Here is a 17959-nt window from a genome sequence, read left to right as displayed (position 1 = left end):
TTTGTCCTTCAAGTAGGATCTCAATTGGTAATATGCCAGCACAGTATCTTGAGTTATATTGTATTTATCTTTCATTTGTTCAAAGGATAATAATCTATTTCCTGAAAAACAATTTTCTATTCTTTTAATCCCTTTTTTCTCCCATTCTCTAAAGGAAAGGTTATTGTAAAAGGGAGTAACTTATTTAGCGTCAATATTAGTTTTGGTAATTGGTAATTTGTTTTATTCCTTTCTACATGGATCTTCTTCCACATATTGAGTAGATGATGTAATACTGGAGAACTTCTATGTTTTACCAGTTTTTCATCCTATTTATATAATATGTGTTCAGGTATCTTTTCCCCTATTTTATCTAATTCTAATCTAGTCCAATCTGGCTTTTCCCTTGTTTGATAAAAATCTGATAGGTATCTTAATTGTGCGGCTCTATAATAATTTTTAAAGTTTGGCAGTTGTAAGCCTCCTTGTTTATACCATTCTGTTAATTTATCTAGTGCTATCCTCGGTTTCCCCCCTTTCCATAAAAATTTCCTTATTATTTTTTTTAACTCCTTGAATTTCTCTCTCAAGTGTATTGGCAAAGCCTGAAATAGGTATAATATCCTTGGGAAAATGTTCATTTTAATACAGTTTATCCTTCCTATTAGTGTAAGTAGTAAATCTTTCCAATGCTCTAAATCGTCCTGTAATTTTTTCATTAGTGGATAATAATTGAGTTTATATAGTTGGCCGAGATTTTTATTTATTTGTATACCTAGGTATCTTATTGCTTGCATTTGCCATCTGAATGGTGATTCCTTCTTAAATTTTGAGAAATCCGCATTATTCATAGGCATAGCTTCACTTTTATTTACGTTAATCTTGTAACTCGACACTTCTCCATATTCCTTCAATTTCTTATATAATTCTTTTATTGATAGTTCTGGTTCTGTTAAGTATACTATAACATCATCCGCAAATAAACTGATTTTATATTCCTTGTCTTTTATTTTTATCCCTTTTATATTATTTTCTGTTCTTATCAATTCTGCTAGTGGTTCTATAGCTAACGCGAACAATAAGGGTGATAGTGGGAATCCCTGCCGTGTTGACCTGCTTAAGTTAAATTGCTTTGATATATATCCATTTACTGTCACTTTCGCCAATGGTCCCTTATATAATGCTTTATCCAATTAATATACTTCTCTGGTAAACTGAAGTTTTGCAATACTTTGAATAAATAATTCCATTCTACTCTGTCAAAGGCCTTCTTTGCGTCTAAAGCAACTGCTACTGTTGGCGCTTTACTCCCTTCTACTGCATGAATTAAGTTAATAAATTTACAAATATTGTCTGTTGTGCGTCTTTTTTTAATAAATCCAGTTTGGTCTAGATTTACCATTTTCGGTACATACTCTGCTAATCTGTTTGCTAATAGTTTAGCTATTATCTTATAATCTGTGTAAGTAATGATATTGGTCTATATGACGCTGGTGCGAGTGGATCTTTCCCTTGCTTTAGCATTACTGTAATTATTGCTGTTTTACATGAATCTGGTAAGCTTTGTGTTTCATCAATCTGGTTGATTACATCCAGGAGGGGCGGAATTAATAAGTCTTTAAATGTTTTGTAGAATTCTATTGGAAATCCATCCTCTCCTGGTGTTTTATTATTTGGTAATTTTTTTATTATCTCTTGTATTTCTACTATTTCAAATGGTTCTGTTAATTTATTTTGTTCCTCTATTTGTAGTTTTGGTAGTTCAATTTTAGATAGAAATTCATCTATTTTCCCTTCTTTCCCTTCGTTTTCAGTTTGGTATAATTGTTCATAGAATTCTCTAAAGTTTTCCTTAATTTCTTTTGGATTATATGTAATTTGTTTGTCTTTTTTCCTTGATGCCAATACCATTTTCTTAGCTTGTTCTGTCTTAAGCTGCCATGCTAGGATTTTGTGCGTTTTTTCTCCTAGTTCATAATATTTCTGTTTTGTCTTCATTATGTTCTTCTCCACCTTGTATGTTTGTAGTATTTCATATTTTATTTTTTTATCCGCCAATTCTCTTCTTTTAGTTGTATCTTCCTTCATTGCTAATTTTTTTTCTATATTTACTATTTCCCTTTCCAGCTGCTCTGTTTCCTGATTGTAGTCCTTCTTCATCTTGGTTACATAACTTATTATTTGCCCTCTGATGAACGCTTTCATTGCATCCCATAGTATAAACTTAACTTTCACTGATTCCGTATTTATTTCAAAATACATTTTAATTTGTCTTTCAATGAATTCTCTAAAATCCTGCCTTTTGAGTAACATGGAGTTTAATCTCCATCTATACATTCTTGGAGGGATGTCCTCTAACTTTATTGTCAATATTAAGGGTGAATGGTCCGATAATATTCTAGCTTTATATTCTGTTTTTCTTACTCTATCTTGCATACGAGCTGACAACAAAAATAGGTCTATTCTTGAGTATGTTTTGTGTCTAGCCGAGTAATATGAATATTCATTTTCATTTGGGTGTTGTTTCCTCCATATATCCAAAAGTTGCATTTCTTCCATCGATTTAATTATAAATTTGGTTACTTTGTTCTTTCTGTTAATTTTTTTCCCAGTTTTGTCCATATTTGAATCCAAATTCAGGTTGAAATCCCCTCCTATTAATATGTTCCCTTGCGTATCTGCTATCATCAAAAAAATATCTTGCATAAACTTTTGATCTTCTTCGTTAGGTGAATATACATTGAGTAGATTCCAAAACTCCGAATATATCTGACATTTTATCATTACATATCTCCCTGCTGGATCTATTATTTCCTCTTCTATTTTAATTGGCACATCTTTACTAATTAATATAGCTACTCCTCTTGCTTTTGAATTATATGACGCTGCTGTTACGTGTCCTACCCAATCTCTCTTTAATTTCTTGTGCTCCAATTCAGTTAAATGTGTTTCTTGCACAAGTGCTATATCAATTTTTTTTTTCAGTAAATTTAGCAGTTTCTTCCTTTTAATTTGGTTATGTATTCCATTAATATTTAAAGTCATATAGTTCAGTGTAGCCATTTTATACTTTTACCTTCCCTTTCCGTTTCTCCATCATCACCTTTCCTTCTTATCCATTTCTGCTTTCTTGTTTTGAACATTTTATAAGACAACATTTCTAAAACATCAAACATTTTCCTTATTCTCCTATTTAAAACTTCTTTAACCCCATTCTCCCCTCCCCCTCCTGAGTTGTCCTTTATCCCTTGTCGGTCAACCACATCTCCCCTCTCCATTTGGATTTGCGAATTCACTCGCAAACGTCAGCTGATTTTGCAGTGACCGTAACTCCTCCCCACCCAGCCCCCCCCAGAAAATATTTCAATTTTCATATGTAATAAAGGTCACTCTTTTAATTCCTTCCTTATTCCCTCTATTCCATTTCCCTCCCTTATTAATTCTTGTCTATACTCTATATATTTTCCTCTAAATACGGATACATTCATGTATGCACACTATATATATACACACATATACCCTTTTACACACATACATATAGATCGTGGTCATTTTTACTCTTATTACGTCTTCATCTCTCTGCTTGTTTTGTTGTAGTTCTGCAAATTTCCTTGCTTCCTCTGGATCCGAGAATAGTCTGTTTTGTTGCCCTGGAATAATTATTTTAAGTACCGCTGGGTACCTTAACATAAACTTGTATCCTTTTTTCCATAAGATCGTTTTCGCTGTATTGAACTCCTTCTTCAGGAGTTCAAAACTTATGTCTGGATAGAAAAATATTTTTTGACCTTTATATTCCAGTGGCTTTTTGTCCTCTTTTATTTTCTTCATTGCTTTCTCCAATATATTTTCTCTTGTTGTATATCTTAAGAATTTTACTAAAATGGATCTTGGTTTTTGCTGCGGTTGTAGTTTCGGGGCTAGTGTTCTATGTGCCCTCTCTATTTCCATTTCTTCCTGTAATTCTGGTCTTCCCAGGACCCTGGGGATCCAATCTTTTATAAATTCTCTCATATTCTTGCCTTCTTCATCTTCCTTAAGGCCCACTATCTTTATATTATTTCTTCTATTATAGTTTTCTATTATATCTATCTTCTGAGCTAACAGCTCATGTGCCTCTTTAGCTTTTTTATTAGATTCTGATATGGCCACTTCCATTTTATTAATTTTTTCTTCTGCATTCTTAATTCTTTTTATCTCATCAAATTCTTGTAATTGCCATTCTTTCACTGATTCCATATATTCTTTAAAAAAAGATACATCCATTGTCTTGCTTTTCTCTTTTTCCACTTCTTTCTGTTCTTCTTCTTCTTCCTTTGGGTTGACCATCTGTTGTTTCCTTGTTTTCTTTTTACCCTCTTCTTTCTTGTTGTCGTTATTGTCTGTGTTCTGCACCTGCTGCTGTGCTGCAGGTGTCTCTCTCAGCTGTGGAGATGGACTCCGCAGCTGTCAGTGTGTTTTTTTTTCATGCGCGGTTGCGCACTTTTACTCGGCTCTGCGAGCCATTTTTGTAGTCCCGAGCCGGGACTTCCACTGACCTGTGGGAGCGGGCTTCTCTCTCCGCGGCGGGCCTCTTCGGACAGGTAAGGCCTTCACCTTCTTCTTCCGACGTCTTTCCTTCTTTTCTTCCCGTTTTTGGTTTTTCTTTCTTCACTGCCATTTTCTCTACACTTTTACTTTCACTTTGGTTTGGTTTTTAAGTTTGTGCCTTTGCTTTTTCTGTATCTTTTTTTTAACTTTTCTGGAGAGGGCTGGAGTTCCCCTACCGGCCACTACTCCATCACGTGACTTCCCATTACTGAGTGTTGATGTGAAGTGGAGGATCGTCATTCCTGGTCCTCATAAAGTCCAAATCATCTCCTTCATCTTGTCCACATTGTGGCTCAGGTTGTTAGTCTCATACCACACCTGTGATCGAAATATGGAATACATAACAAATACTCAATATTTTTGCACAAATATTTATCTGTGAAAATTAAATAAAGGTGTTTTACGTGGAACGGCCAATGCAATCTATTAATTAATGTCAAAGTCCCATCCATTCAATGCACTCCAGTCTGAATGGGACCCCGTATGGTTCTGTTTATGCGTCGTTCATTGGTCATATTACCAACCAATCACCATATAAGATCAGACCGTTCATTGATTGGATAATATCCACATCTCACGGAACGATTGGTTGATCGACCTGCTCATCATTGTCCAGGCAGGCGAACATAGCAGAAAGCCGTACCGGCGCAGTTTCCCTCCCCTATCAACCTCCGGGCTGCGGAATTGTCATGGCGGCTGGAGTTTTTGGTAGAGTGGCCGGGCTGTCGGGCGCTCTGGCCGTGGGGCTCGGGGCCTACGGGGCGCACGGTGAGTTTGCCTTCTCCTCCCTCCGCTCGCAGCTGCCGGCCCCGGAGGGAAGCCTAGGCTGAGGGGCGGCAGCTGATTCCCCATGGGGCCTATCGCTGTCCATGGCCCGGGGAAGGGAGGGTCGCAGGGCTCAGAGGGGGTAGGGAGTGCCAGGGCTCGGGGGTGGGGGGTAGTAGGGGGTCCCAGGGCCCGGGGTGGAATAGGAGTCCCCACGGCCTGGGTCCCCATCAAGGCCCATGGAGGCATCGGGGATCCAGAGTCCGAGGGGGTGGGAGTCCCAAGGCCCGGGGAGGTAGCGGATCTCTATCAGGCCCCAGGGTGGGGGAGGGTCGGTGTGGTGTCCCCATCAGGGCTTGGGGAAGGGGGGGTCCAGGCCCCTGTGGGGGTAGGGGGGGTCCAGGCCCCTGTGGGGGTAGGGGGGTCCAGGCCCCTGTGGGGGTAGGGGGGTCCAGGCCCCTGTGGGGGTAGGGGGGTCCAGGCCCCTGTGGGGGTAGGGGGGTCCAGGCCCCTGTGGGGGTAGGGGGGTCCAGGCCCCTGTGGGGGTAGGGGGGTCCAGGCCCCTGTGGGGGTAGGGGGGTCCAGGCCCCTGTGGGGGTAGGGGGGTCCAGGCCCCTGTGGGGGTAGGGGGGTCCAGGCCCCTGTGGGGGTAGGGGGGTCCAGGCCCCTGTGGGGGTAGGGGGGTCCAGGCCCCTGTGGGGGTAGGGGGGTCCAGGCCCCTGTGGGGGTAGGGGGGTCCAGGCCCCTGTGGGGGTAGGGGGGTCCAGGCCCCTGTGGGGGTAGGGGGGTCCAGGCCCCTGTGGGGGTAGGGGGGTCCAGGCCCCTGTGGGGGTAGGGGGGTCCAGGCCCCTGTGGGGGTAGGGGGGTCCAGGCCCCTGTGGGGGTAGGGGGGTCCAGGCCCCTGTGGGGGTAGGGGGGTCCAGGCCCCTGTGGGGGTAGGGGGGTCCAGGCCCCTGTGGGGGTAGGGGGGTCCCCATCAGATTTCAGTGGGGAAAAACCCCCAGCACCATGAAAGGCCAGTGGGTGGATTGGGCCGATCTTCCTTCCCAACGTCCCTCCAATGACCCTGCAAACCCCTATAATGCCCCAAAGGAATATTTAGCAATCTCCCCCTTCCCCGCCTCCTTTCCCTAAGCACAATTCAGGAACAGAAGTTCTGGATTACTTACTGGAGGGTCACAAGGTTGCAGACTTAGGATCAAATTATGAGGGGGGGTGGGGTGGGACTTTTCTCCCTGGGCAAACTTGTGCAGCTTTACAAGGGGAGAGGGTGAGTTTGATATAGAACACAGAACATTACAGCCCAGACCTTGAAGAAGGGTTCAGGCCCAAAACATTCGTTATGTATTCCTTCCTCCTATGGATGTTCTTCCAGCATATTTTAATGCAACTCAGTGCATGCCCTTTGGCCCATGAACTTATGCTACCCTATACAAATCTCAACAATTAACTCTCTTCCCTCCCTCACCCCCATCCATGTGCCTGTCTAAGAGTCTTAAATATCCCTTTGTTCCAGCCTCCACAGGCACCCCTTGCAATGCATTCCAGGGACCTTCCTGGTGTAATAAGACTCTGCCTTGGTATCTCCCTTAAACTTTCGTCCCCTCACCTTAAGCAGATATCCTTTAGTATTTACTACTCTCGCCCTGAGATAAAGGCTCTGGCCATCCACCCTATCGATGCCTCTCACAATCTTACTCCTCTGTTCAGTCACTTTCCATCCTCCACTCCCTGCTTCATTAACCTTGCCTGGTAAATCTCCTCTACACCCTCTCCAAAGCTTCCACATATTTCCTGTAATGAGGCGACCATAACTATATATTAATATTTGAGATAATTTACCCAGTTACAGGTTACTGTTGATCAACAGGTGGCCTGGTTAGCTCGCGGTTACGTGACGCTGTTACAGCGCCAGTGACTGGGGTTCGAATCCCGCGCTGTCTGTAAGGAGTTTGTATGTTCTCCCCACATCTGCGTGGGTTTTCTCCCACTTTCTAAAACATATCGGGGGCTAAGGGTTGGGTCTTCTGCGCTGTCAATAAAATTTTAAAAGTTTAAAATTTAAACCTCTCAGCCTGCGGGAAGAAGCAGTCCCCCAGCCTGGCCGTCCTGATGTTGATGCTCCTGTACCTCCTTCCTGATGGTAGTAGGTCAAAGATACCGTGTGTTGGAAGGAAAGAGTCCTTAATTGTTCTGAATCCTGTTTAAGCATCGCCCCCGGTGAATGTCATCAGTAGAGGAAAGGGAGACCCCAGTGATCTTCAAGCTGTGTTATGGTATTAGCGGAATCACTGGGTGAAACAACTAAAAATGGGGCCATTGGGAATGGCAGAGTGTAGTTGTTGAATGTGATTAGCCTGGAAAGCTGTAACATAGCCATAAGGCATGGAAATGGGCTATCTGTGGTAACAATCAGGCACCTATTTGCAATCTGTCTTCACTCATCTGGGAACGTACACCTAACGGCTGCAGGGATTCGGTAATTCAGAGAGTGCGGACGGGAGCAACATGCAAACATGCTGAGAGACTCACCAGGGGTGGAGGAGAATCCCCCTCTGCCACCACCCTCCTCTGCCTGGCCAAGAAAAGGGGCGGCACAGTTAGCATAACAGTTGGCACAGTGGGTTTTTTCCTACCCCGATTCACCCCCCCGCCTCTCCCGGGTGCTCCGGATTCTCCCCACTGACTCCACCCCGCACATCCCAATGACGTGCGGGGTCAGTGGATTAATTTCTCTCCCCACTTTGGTGCGTGGATGAGGGGTAGAATCTGGAGGCAGTTGATGGGGAAAGTGGGGAGAATGATGTTAGATGAATGTACTCAATGGGCCAAATGGCCTGATTCCATGCTGCGATAATATCTCTATTTGCTGAAAATGTGGCAGTGAGAATTGTTTTTGTTTCTTGGAAATGAACGGCATAGTGGTTAGCGCAACATTCTGACTGCCAGCGTCCCAGGTTTGAATCGCGTGCTGTCTATAAGGAGTTTGTGTGCTCTCCCCATCTCTGCTTGAGTTTTCCCCAGTTTCCTCCCACCATTCAAAATGTACCAGGGGTTGTAGGTTAATTGGATGACACTCGTGGGTCGAATGGACCTGTTACTGTGATGTGTGTCTACATTTTAAACATCTCCATACAGAAAATCACAAACCCCTCACATCTTCCTCATCCACAGATTTGAACCAGTCCCTCTCCACCAAAAATAAATCAATAAAATCCTCCGATCAGAGGAAGGAAAGTGGACTGTTGATATCTTGGAATGACCCATTCTCAGTCTTTTTTTGACTATGGCCCCCACCTAGGACTCTGCTCAAGGTTTACGGGCCCTCTTCCCTGTGAAGAAGTCAAGTTTAGTTGGTTTCTTCTGCACTTCTCTCCCAACATTTAAAAAAAGTTTAAAAAATTTGATTTCAGTCTGTGATTTCCCCCATCCTTTAAACGTGCTGTGGCCCCCGGGGTGAGATGTGTGTGGGAGCTGCACGGCCCCTGTTGACAATGACTGATCTCGTCTCTGAAGGAATGTCATGTGTCTTCACTAATTTTGGTTTATTCTTCCTGTAATCCTTTCAACTCAGAATCAGAATTTATTGTCATGAACTTGTCATGAAATTTGTTGTTTTGTAGCAATGTTACAGTGCAGATTGCTGTAGGATTACTCTTAAAATGAATAAATTGGTGCAAAAAGAAGAGAAAGTGGGGCCGTGTCTGCGGTTCGTTGTCCGTTCAGGAATCTGATGGCAAAGGGGGAAGAAGCTGCTCTTGTGCTGCTGTCTTCAGGCTCCTGCATCTCCTTCCCGATGGAAGAGGGCGTGGCGGGGATCCTTGAGGATAGAGGCTGCTTTCTTAAGACCTCGATCTTGCAGATGTCCTCAATGGACATTGATGCCTGAAATGGTGCTGGCTGAATTTACAACTCTCTGCAGTCTTTTCCTGTTCTGTGCATTGGCACCTCCATACCAGCCAAGTTTATTGTCATTTGATGCGGTCACAGGGGGCTCAAACTCCACACAGACGGCTCTGGTGGAGGCAGCAGCTCTACCAGTTGCGCTGAGGAGTCACCTCTGAGCTTCAGAAGGGAGTGGCAGGTCAAGGAGTTACAGATAGGAGTGGGGTAAAAGTAGGTTGTAACTGCTGGAAGAATATTTAAATTTAGGGCAGAGTCTCAAAACTGATAAAGACAGTGTGTAGGCTGATCAGAATATGTTTTCGAATGAGGTTAAATTAAAGAGTCACACGATGGAGTAGTGGCTGGTAGGGAAAACCAGCCCTCTCCAGGAAAACGGAAAAAGTTAGAAAAAGACAAAGCACAGCAAAAATAAAATATAAGAAATAGAAGATAAAGTTACAGATAAGAGAAAGAGGATGGCATCCAAGAAGGAGAAAATAAAAACAACTGGAATAAAAGTAGAAAAATCGCCAAAGAAGAAGGAACAGGACGCTGTGGTGGCGAAGAATGCCCGACCCCCGAGGTCAGTGCATGCCCTGCGGAGTTGCAACTCACCTGCCGGTGGACTTCAAAAATGGCTCTCGGAGCCAAACAAAAGTGCGCAACCAATGGAAATAAGGGAAAAAGAGGACACCAGTGCTCAGCAGAGGAGCGGGCAGCTGCAGCGCGAGCAGCTGAGGGAGGCACAACACCAAGGTGCTCAACTGGAAGACGAGAAAGGCAGCAGAGAAGGGAGAGAGACGGAGAGATGACTGACAAGAAAATCAAAGACAGGAGGCACAAAAGAGGGGAGGACCAGCAACAAGAACCTGACGAAGAGATGCAAGCAGATCCACAGGAAAAACAGATGAGACACAGACACAAAGAAGAGAAGAAGAAGATACAAACACAGGTACAGACACAGAAGAAGAGGAAGAAGACCAAGATCTTCACAGAGAAGTAGAAGGTAAAACTGATGGACAAAGAGAAATAGAAGGAAAAACTGATGGACAGAATATAGATAAAGTTTTTTTTAAGAACAAATGAGGTCATTAAAAGAATGGTTATCATTAGAATTTAATGCAATTAAAAGGAAAATGAAAAGAACAGAAGATAAAATGCAATGGTTAGAACTGGTAATGACAGAAATAGGGAAAAGAGTAGAGAATCTGGAAGAGTGGGAAACAGTTGTAGAAATGGAAGTAAATTACTTAAGAGAAAAATTGGAAGAAAGTGACAAAAAAATTAGAAATTTATAAAAGGATGGATCTCAAAGGTCCTAGGAATGACAGAAATACAGGAAGAAATGGAAATAGAAAGGGCTCACAGAACACTAGCTCCGAAACCACAGGTTTCACAGACATCAAAAACCAAGATCCATCGTAGTAAAATTTTTGAGATAAACGACAAGAGAAAACATACTGGAACGGGCAAGGAATAAAGTTAGAGAAGATAATAAACCATTGGAATACAAGGGTCAAAAAATATTTTTTTTACCCAGACATAAATTTTGAACTCTTAAAGAGGAGGAACGAGTTTAATACAACAAAAACTATTTTATGGGAAAAAGGTTACAAATTCATGTTAAGACATCCAGCCATGCTTAAAATATTTATACCCAGGGAGCAAAACAGACTGTTCTCGGATCCGGAGGAAGCGCTAGTATTTGCAAAACGTTTGCAGGACAGATGAAGAGATGAAGAGGTGTAATAAGAATGAAGAACGGCGATAAAGTATATATAAAAATGTAAAAACAATGTTTATGTAAAGAACTAAAGAGGGAAAATCGAAGGGAAGGAAGGAAGTAAAGGTGGGAAAAAAAGAGAGAGCGCTTTGTTATATGTGTTTTTTTTTAAAGTTTTCTGGGGAGGGCTGGGGGAGGAAAGGGAAGAACCGTCACTGCAAAATCAGTTGACGCTGCGAGTAAGATCACAATCCAAATGAAAAGGGGAGTTGTGGTTGCTCAGCAAGGGATAAGGGGCAACTCAGAGAGGGAGGGAACTTTTAGGGTTAAGGTATTAGTGGGTGTGGGAATCGCGGGGGTACTTTGTCTTAAATTTGTTGTCATACATTAAGTTTAATAAGAGAAAACTAAGAGATGAAAATGGGGAAAAGGGGGATGGAGGTGGTGAAGAGGTGGAAAAGAAATATAAGCAAGATTTAAGATGGCCATGTTAAACTATATGACTATAAACATTAATGGAATACATAACCAAATCAAAAGGAAGAGGCTACTAAATTTATTGAAGAAGGAAAAATAGATATAACATTTGTCCAGGAAACACATCTAACTGAAGCGGATTATAACAAATTAAAGAGAGACTGGGTAGGACACGTAGCAGCAGCGTCTTGTAATTCAAAAGCTAGAGGTGTAGCCATATTATTTAACAAAATGTACCAATTAAAATAAAGGAGGAAATATTAGATCTGGCAGGGAGGTATGTAATGATAAAATGTCAGATATACTCAGAATTTTGGAATTTGCTCAATATATATGCACCTAACGAGGAGGATCAAAAGTTTATGCAGGATATTTTTTTTTTAAGATTACAGACACACAAAAGTCACTGTAAATGTGTGGAAAAGAAAAAGTGTATATCATGGCTATTGTGATTTATGGTGTGAAAAATAAAAAATTAAAAAAAAAGATTACAGACACACAAGGAAATATATTGATGGGAGTAGATTTTAACCTTAATTTGGACCTATTGTTGGATAAAACTGGATAAAAGACAAGTAATAAGAATAAAGTAGTCAAATTTATGTAGGAAATGAAACTTATGGATATATGGAGGAGGCAGCACCCAAGAGAGAAGGAATACTCATATTATTCGAGGAGGCACAAAACTTACTCAAGGATTGATGTTTTTTAGAGGAGTCACGTGATGGAGTAGTGGCCGGTAGGGGAACTCCAGCCCTCTCCAGAAAAGTTAAAAAAAGATAGAGAAAAAGCAAAGGCACAAACTTAAAAACCAAAACAAAGTGAAAGTAAAAGTGTGAAGAAAATGGCAGCGAAGAAAGAAAAACCAAAAACAACGGGAAGAAAAGAAAAAGGAAAGACGTCGGAAGAAGAAGGTGAAGGCCTTACCTGTCTGAAGAGGCCCGCCGCGGAGAGAGAGGTCCGCTCCCACAGGTCAGTGGAGGTCCCGGGCTCGGGACTACAAAAATGGCTCGCAGAGCCGAGTAAAAGTGCGCAACCGCGCATGAAAAAAAAACACACTGACGGGAGGGGGGAACAGTTGCGGAGTCGATCTCCACAGCTGAGAGAGACACCTGCAGCACAGCAGCAGGTGCAGAACACAGACAATAACGACAACAAGAAAGAAGAGGGTAAAAAGAAAACAAGGAAACAACAGATGGTCAACCCAAAGGAAGAAGAAGAAGAACAGAAAGAAGTGGAAAAAGAAGAGAAAAGCAAGACAATGGATGTATCTTTTTTTAAAGAATATATGGAATCAGTGAAAGAATGGCAATTACAAGAATTTGATGAGATAAAAAGAAGAATTAAGAATGCAGAAGAAAAAATTAATAAAATGGAAGTGGCCATATCAGAATTGGCAAAAAGAGTGGAAAATATGGAAAAACGAGAAACATTTGTAGATATGGAAGTAAAAGATTTAAAAGAGAAATTAGAAGAATCTAATAAAAAAGCTAAAGAAGCACAGGAGCTGTTAGCTCAGAAGATAGATATAATAGAAAACTATAATAGAAGAAATAATATAAAGATAGTGGGCCTTAAGGAAGATGAAGAAGGCAAGAATATGAGAGAATTTATAAAAGATTGGATCCCCAGGGTCCTGGGAAGACTAGAATTACAGGAAGAAATGGAAATAGAGAGGGAACATAGAACTTTAGCCCCAAAACCACAACCGCAGCAAAAACCAAGATCCATTTTAGTAAAATTCTGAAGATATACAACAAGAGAAAATATATTGGAGAAAGCAATGAAGAAAATAAGAGAGGACAAAAAGCCACTGGAATATAAAGGTCAAAAAATATTTTTCTATCCAGACATAAGTTTTGAACTCCTGAAGAAGAGGAAGGAGTTCAATACAGCGAAAGCGATCTTATGGAAAAAAGGATATAAATTTATGTTAAGGTACCCAGCGGTACTTAAAATAATTATTCCAGGGCAACAAAACAGACTATTCTCGGATCCAGAGGAAGCAAGGAAATTTGCAGAACAACTACAAAACAAGCAGAGAGATGAAGACATGTAATAAGAGTAAAAATGACCACGATCTATATGTATGTGTGTAAAAGGGTATATGTGTGTATATATATAGTGTGCATACATGAATGTATCCGTATTTAGAGGAAAATATATAGAGTATAGACAAGAATTAATAAGGGAGGGAAATGGAATAGAGGGAATATGGAGGGAATTAAAAGAGTGACCTTTGTTACATATGAAAATTGAAATCTTTTCTGGGGGGTGCTGGGTGGGGAGGAGTTACGGTCACTGCAAAATCAGCTGACGTTTGCAAGTGAATTCGCACATTACAAATGGAGAGGGGAGATGTGGTTGTCCCACAAGGGATAAAGGACAACTCAGGAGGGGGAGGGGAGAATGGGGTTAAAGAAGTTTTAAATAGGAGAATAGGGAAAATGTTTGATGTTTTAGAAATGTTGTCTTATAAATTGTTCAAAACAAGAAAGCAGAAATGGATAAGAAGGAAAGGTAATGATGGAGAAACGGAAAGGGAAGGTAAAAGTATAAAATGGCTACGCTGAACTATATGAGTTTAAATATTAACGGAATACATAACCAAATTAAAAGGAAGAAACTGCTAAATTTACTGAAAAAAGAAAAAATTGATATAGCATTTGTGCAAGAAACACATTTAACTGAATTGGAGCACAAGAAATTAAAGAGAGATTGGGTAGGACACGTAACAGCAGCGTCATATAATTCAAAAGCAAGAGGAGTAGCTATATTAATTAGTAAAAATGTGCCTGTCACATTTGTGGCCCGAAATATGAAGTTAATAAAACATTAAACACAAGTTTTATCAGGTAAACTTCTCAATTGCTTTATTTTCCCGTTTCCTTTGTTCTCCTGCTTGTGTTCTTAACTCTCTCTCATACCACGTGACTTCCGGTACATCTCATACATATTCATTATCATGACATCCCTCCTTTAATCAGAAATAAACTTTACCTTCACTTACCAATATCCCTCGGAAACACACAAACATCGTAACTAATGGTAATACTATAACTCAACTACATAAAATTTACTTCCTACAGCACTCATACATGCACTTTATGATATAAGATTAAATACTGTCCCAAAGTTCTTATTAAAACTATGGCACAAAGTCTTCGTATCGTTTGGGCACTTTCCGGTTTCGTTTTGGCCTGCCTGCGATATTGTCGTCACTTCTCGGTTGTTCACTCTCGGCGTCGGAAATACTGCTCGCCACGGCTTCGGGTGTTTCTGGCGCTCTAGTCACTTCATCAGGAGTGCTGGTAACTGCCTCTGGAACATCATCAGGTCTCTCAGTTTCAGCATCTCGTATTGGCCTTTCCACCTCTTCGCTCGATGTATCTCTGGACTGGTACCTTTTTACACTTGATACATTTCTCTTATACAGGACTCCAGTCGGAGACTTGACTGTCACCATACTGCCACTTCTGGATACGACAGTATAGGGTTGATGGTAATAAGGTGTGTCTAGCTTACCACCCGTTTCATGCCTCACTAGAACATTATCTCCTGGCATGATGTCTGAGTACTTGGCTCCATGTTTCAAATCTGTGTCCAGCTTTGCTGCACCTTTCTTTTCAGCATCGTGGTCCCTCATCTCCTGGTAGTCTCGGATTTCCTTTATTTCTGGCATTTTTGTGCGGATTTTTCTCCCAAAAAATGCTTCTGCAGGACTTTTTCCAGTGGTTGCATGAGGCATTGCTCGATAGACAGTCACATAAGATAGCAATGCTTCTCGCCAATTTTGTCCTTCTGCGTGTGCAATCCTCAATCGTTTTTCAATGGACTGATTTTGTCTCTCTACTTCTCCGTTGGCTTGCGGCCATTTCGGAGTTACTTTATGATGGTGGATACCTGTGGTCCTCATGTATTCCGCAAATGTCTCTGAAATGAATTGTGGACCATTGTCAGAGTATAATGTAACAGGTAATCCATATCTTGCGAATATCTCTGCTAATGCTTGTATTGTTTTTTCAGTGGTTGTGGACTTCAACACCACGTACTCATAGTATCTGCTGTAGTAATCTATCACTACCATAATTGATTCACCCGTCGGTAAAGGTCCAAGAAAATCAACAGCTACTTCGATCCATGGTCCTGTCGGGAGTTGCGTACTCCGGATCGGTTCTGGCGGATTACTCCTACTTGTGATTTGACATCCATGACAAGTTTTAACAAATTTCTCTGCGTCTTTATCACAACCTGGCCACCATACCTTGGTCCTGAGGTTTTGCTTGGTACCAACAATACCTAGGTGTCCTTCATGCGCTAAGGATACGATCTTCGGTCTCAATCTTTGCGGTATCACCAATCTGCAACCTCTTAATACACATTGTCCGATGAAACAAAGTTCATCTCTAATGGGAATGTAAGCCTTGTGAGTACACTTGTCCCATTGTCCACTCTGTATGCATTCTCTTACTTCCATGAGTTCTGGATCACGTTCGGATTCTCTCTCGACTTCCTTCGTAGTCACAGCCTTCGGTGTCGACTGAATAGCTACGAAGCGTACAAAGCTCTCTGTTTCTGTTCCCAATTCTGACTTGGATTGTGGACCACCAATCTGGACAGCGGATCTGCAATGTTTGTTTTCCCTGCAATGTGGATTACTTTATATTTGTAGGGTTGTAGTCTGAGTACCCATCTTTCTATTCTGACACATGGTTTGGATCTAGGTGCATAGATCACCTCTAATGACTTATGATCTGTGATGAGTTCAAATTCAATGCCGTATAAATATGCATGGAACCTCTCACAGGCCCATACAAGTCCGAGTGCTTCTTTCTCTGTCTGAGAGTATCTTCTTTCCACATCTGATAACGATCTGCTGGCATAGGCAATGATTCTTGGTCCTCCATCATGCATCTGGACCAACACGGCTCCTAAACCAACCGGGCTGGCATCCACTATGACTTTGGTTGATGCCGCCGGATCATAATATCCAAGAGTTTTTGCATCTGTCAGGGCTGTGAACGCTTTCTTCTGCTCAGATCCAAAATGAAATGGTACACCTTTCCTGGTTAGTTTCCTTAGTGGTTCTGCCACTGTAGCGAAATTAGGCATGAACTTTGCACAAAAATTGACCAATCCCAGGAAACTCCTCACCTCTGTTGCGTTCTGAGGTGCACGTGCCTCTGCAATAGCTTTCACCTTGGCCTCTGCAGGGTTTAGTCCTTTCCGTGTAAGTCTGTGTCCCATGAAGTCCATTTCTGACACACCGAACTGGCACTTGTTTCCATTCACGGTAAGGCCTGCCTCCTGTAGTCTAGATAGTATACGCCTCAACCGTTTGTCATGCTCTTCCTTCGTTGGTGCATGGACTATGATGTTGTCAGAAATGTTGGCAACTCCAGGAATGCCTTGAATCACTTGATGGATTTCATACTGGTAGATCTCCGAAGCTGCATTAATTCCAAATGATAGTCTCTTGTAACGATACAATCCACAGTGAGTCACAAATGTTGTTACATCTCGGGAACCTGGATCCAGCTCTAATTGATGATAGCCCCACTTCAGATCAATTTTTGAGAATACCTTGCTGGTAGTTAGTTCTTGAAGTATTTCCTCCACTGTTGGTATAGGGTGTCATTCTCTAATTATAGCTTCATTGGCCATTCTCATGTCAACTCATAGTCTTACATCACCCTTTGGTTTGGGCACAATCACTACGGGACTGACCCATTGTGTCGAATGTTCCACTGGTTCAATAATGTCTTGTTCGATCAATTCTTTAATTTTGGCTTCGACTTTCCCACGAAGTCCAAACGGAGTTCGGCGCATTGGTTGTGCCTTGGGTTTGACCGTTTCATCTACCGCTAGCTTCAATTGTCGACCTTTCAGCTTTCCTACTCCTTGGAAGACTGCGGGGAATTCTTGCCTCATATCCTTGTATGACTGAATTGAATTGACACAAGCTCCAATATGAAGTATTGCCAGGTCTTGCGCTGTGCTTCTACTCAGCAATGGTTCTCCCCTCTCTTCTATGACCATAAACTCTGCTTTGGTGTACTTATCTCCAGCTTCAACAGTTGCAGTAAAACATCCAATGGTCTGCAATGGCTTGGTTGCTGTGTATGGATACAGTTTCTTGGAACACTTCTTTGAGGTACAGATAATCTTTTTCCTTTTCAACTTCTCCCATAAATGTCGATCAATCACACTACTGTCACTGCCTGAGTCTACAATGACCTGCACAGTCACTCCACCAATGATCACTGGGACTTTCTCATGACGTACTTCATTCAACGTAAATTGGTAACAACTCTGTTCCTCCTGGGTATCATCATCGTCACCGTCTATCTGGTGAATGGTATCTTTCTTTCCAGGATACTTTCCTTTCCCCCAGGCTTTGCCTTTGGAAGTTGTACTCTTCCTCTTCTGGTCTGCATTGGACTTGCTTTTGGACTTCTTTGCAAAGTGGTCCTTACCTCTACACTTTCTGCAAACTTTGCCTTTGGCCGGGCAATATGGGTCTTTTCCAAAGTGACCTCG

The 17959-nt window shown here is 41.9% G+C and overlaps 1 protein-coding gene across 1 annotated transcript in view; it reads left to right on the top strand.

Moving 5' to 3' along the window:
* Positions 1 to 5159: 5159 nt before the first annotated feature.
* The window catches only part of tmem256 (transmembrane protein 256), a 37617-nt gene continuing 24817 nt past the window's right edge, over positions 5160 to 17959 (top strand). Inside the window, exon 1 of the mRNA XM_069919829.1 lies at positions 5160 to 5337. Within this exon, the coding sequence (XP_069775930.1) occupies positions 5259 to 5337 (79 nt within the window). The 5' untranslated portion in view covers positions 5160 to 5258. The remainder of the gene's footprint in view (positions 5338 to 17959) is intronic.

This window comes from Narcine bancroftii, chromosome 2 (assembly GCF_036971445.1).
Source record: "Narcine bancroftii isolate sNarBan1 chromosome 2, sNarBan1.hap1, whole genome shotgun sequence".
In the NCBI taxonomy this organism is placed as follows: domain Eukaryota; kingdom Metazoa; phylum Chordata; class Chondrichthyes; order Torpediniformes; family Narcinidae; genus Narcine; species Narcine bancroftii.
This window is presented reverse-complemented; position numbering and strand designations above follow the sequence as displayed.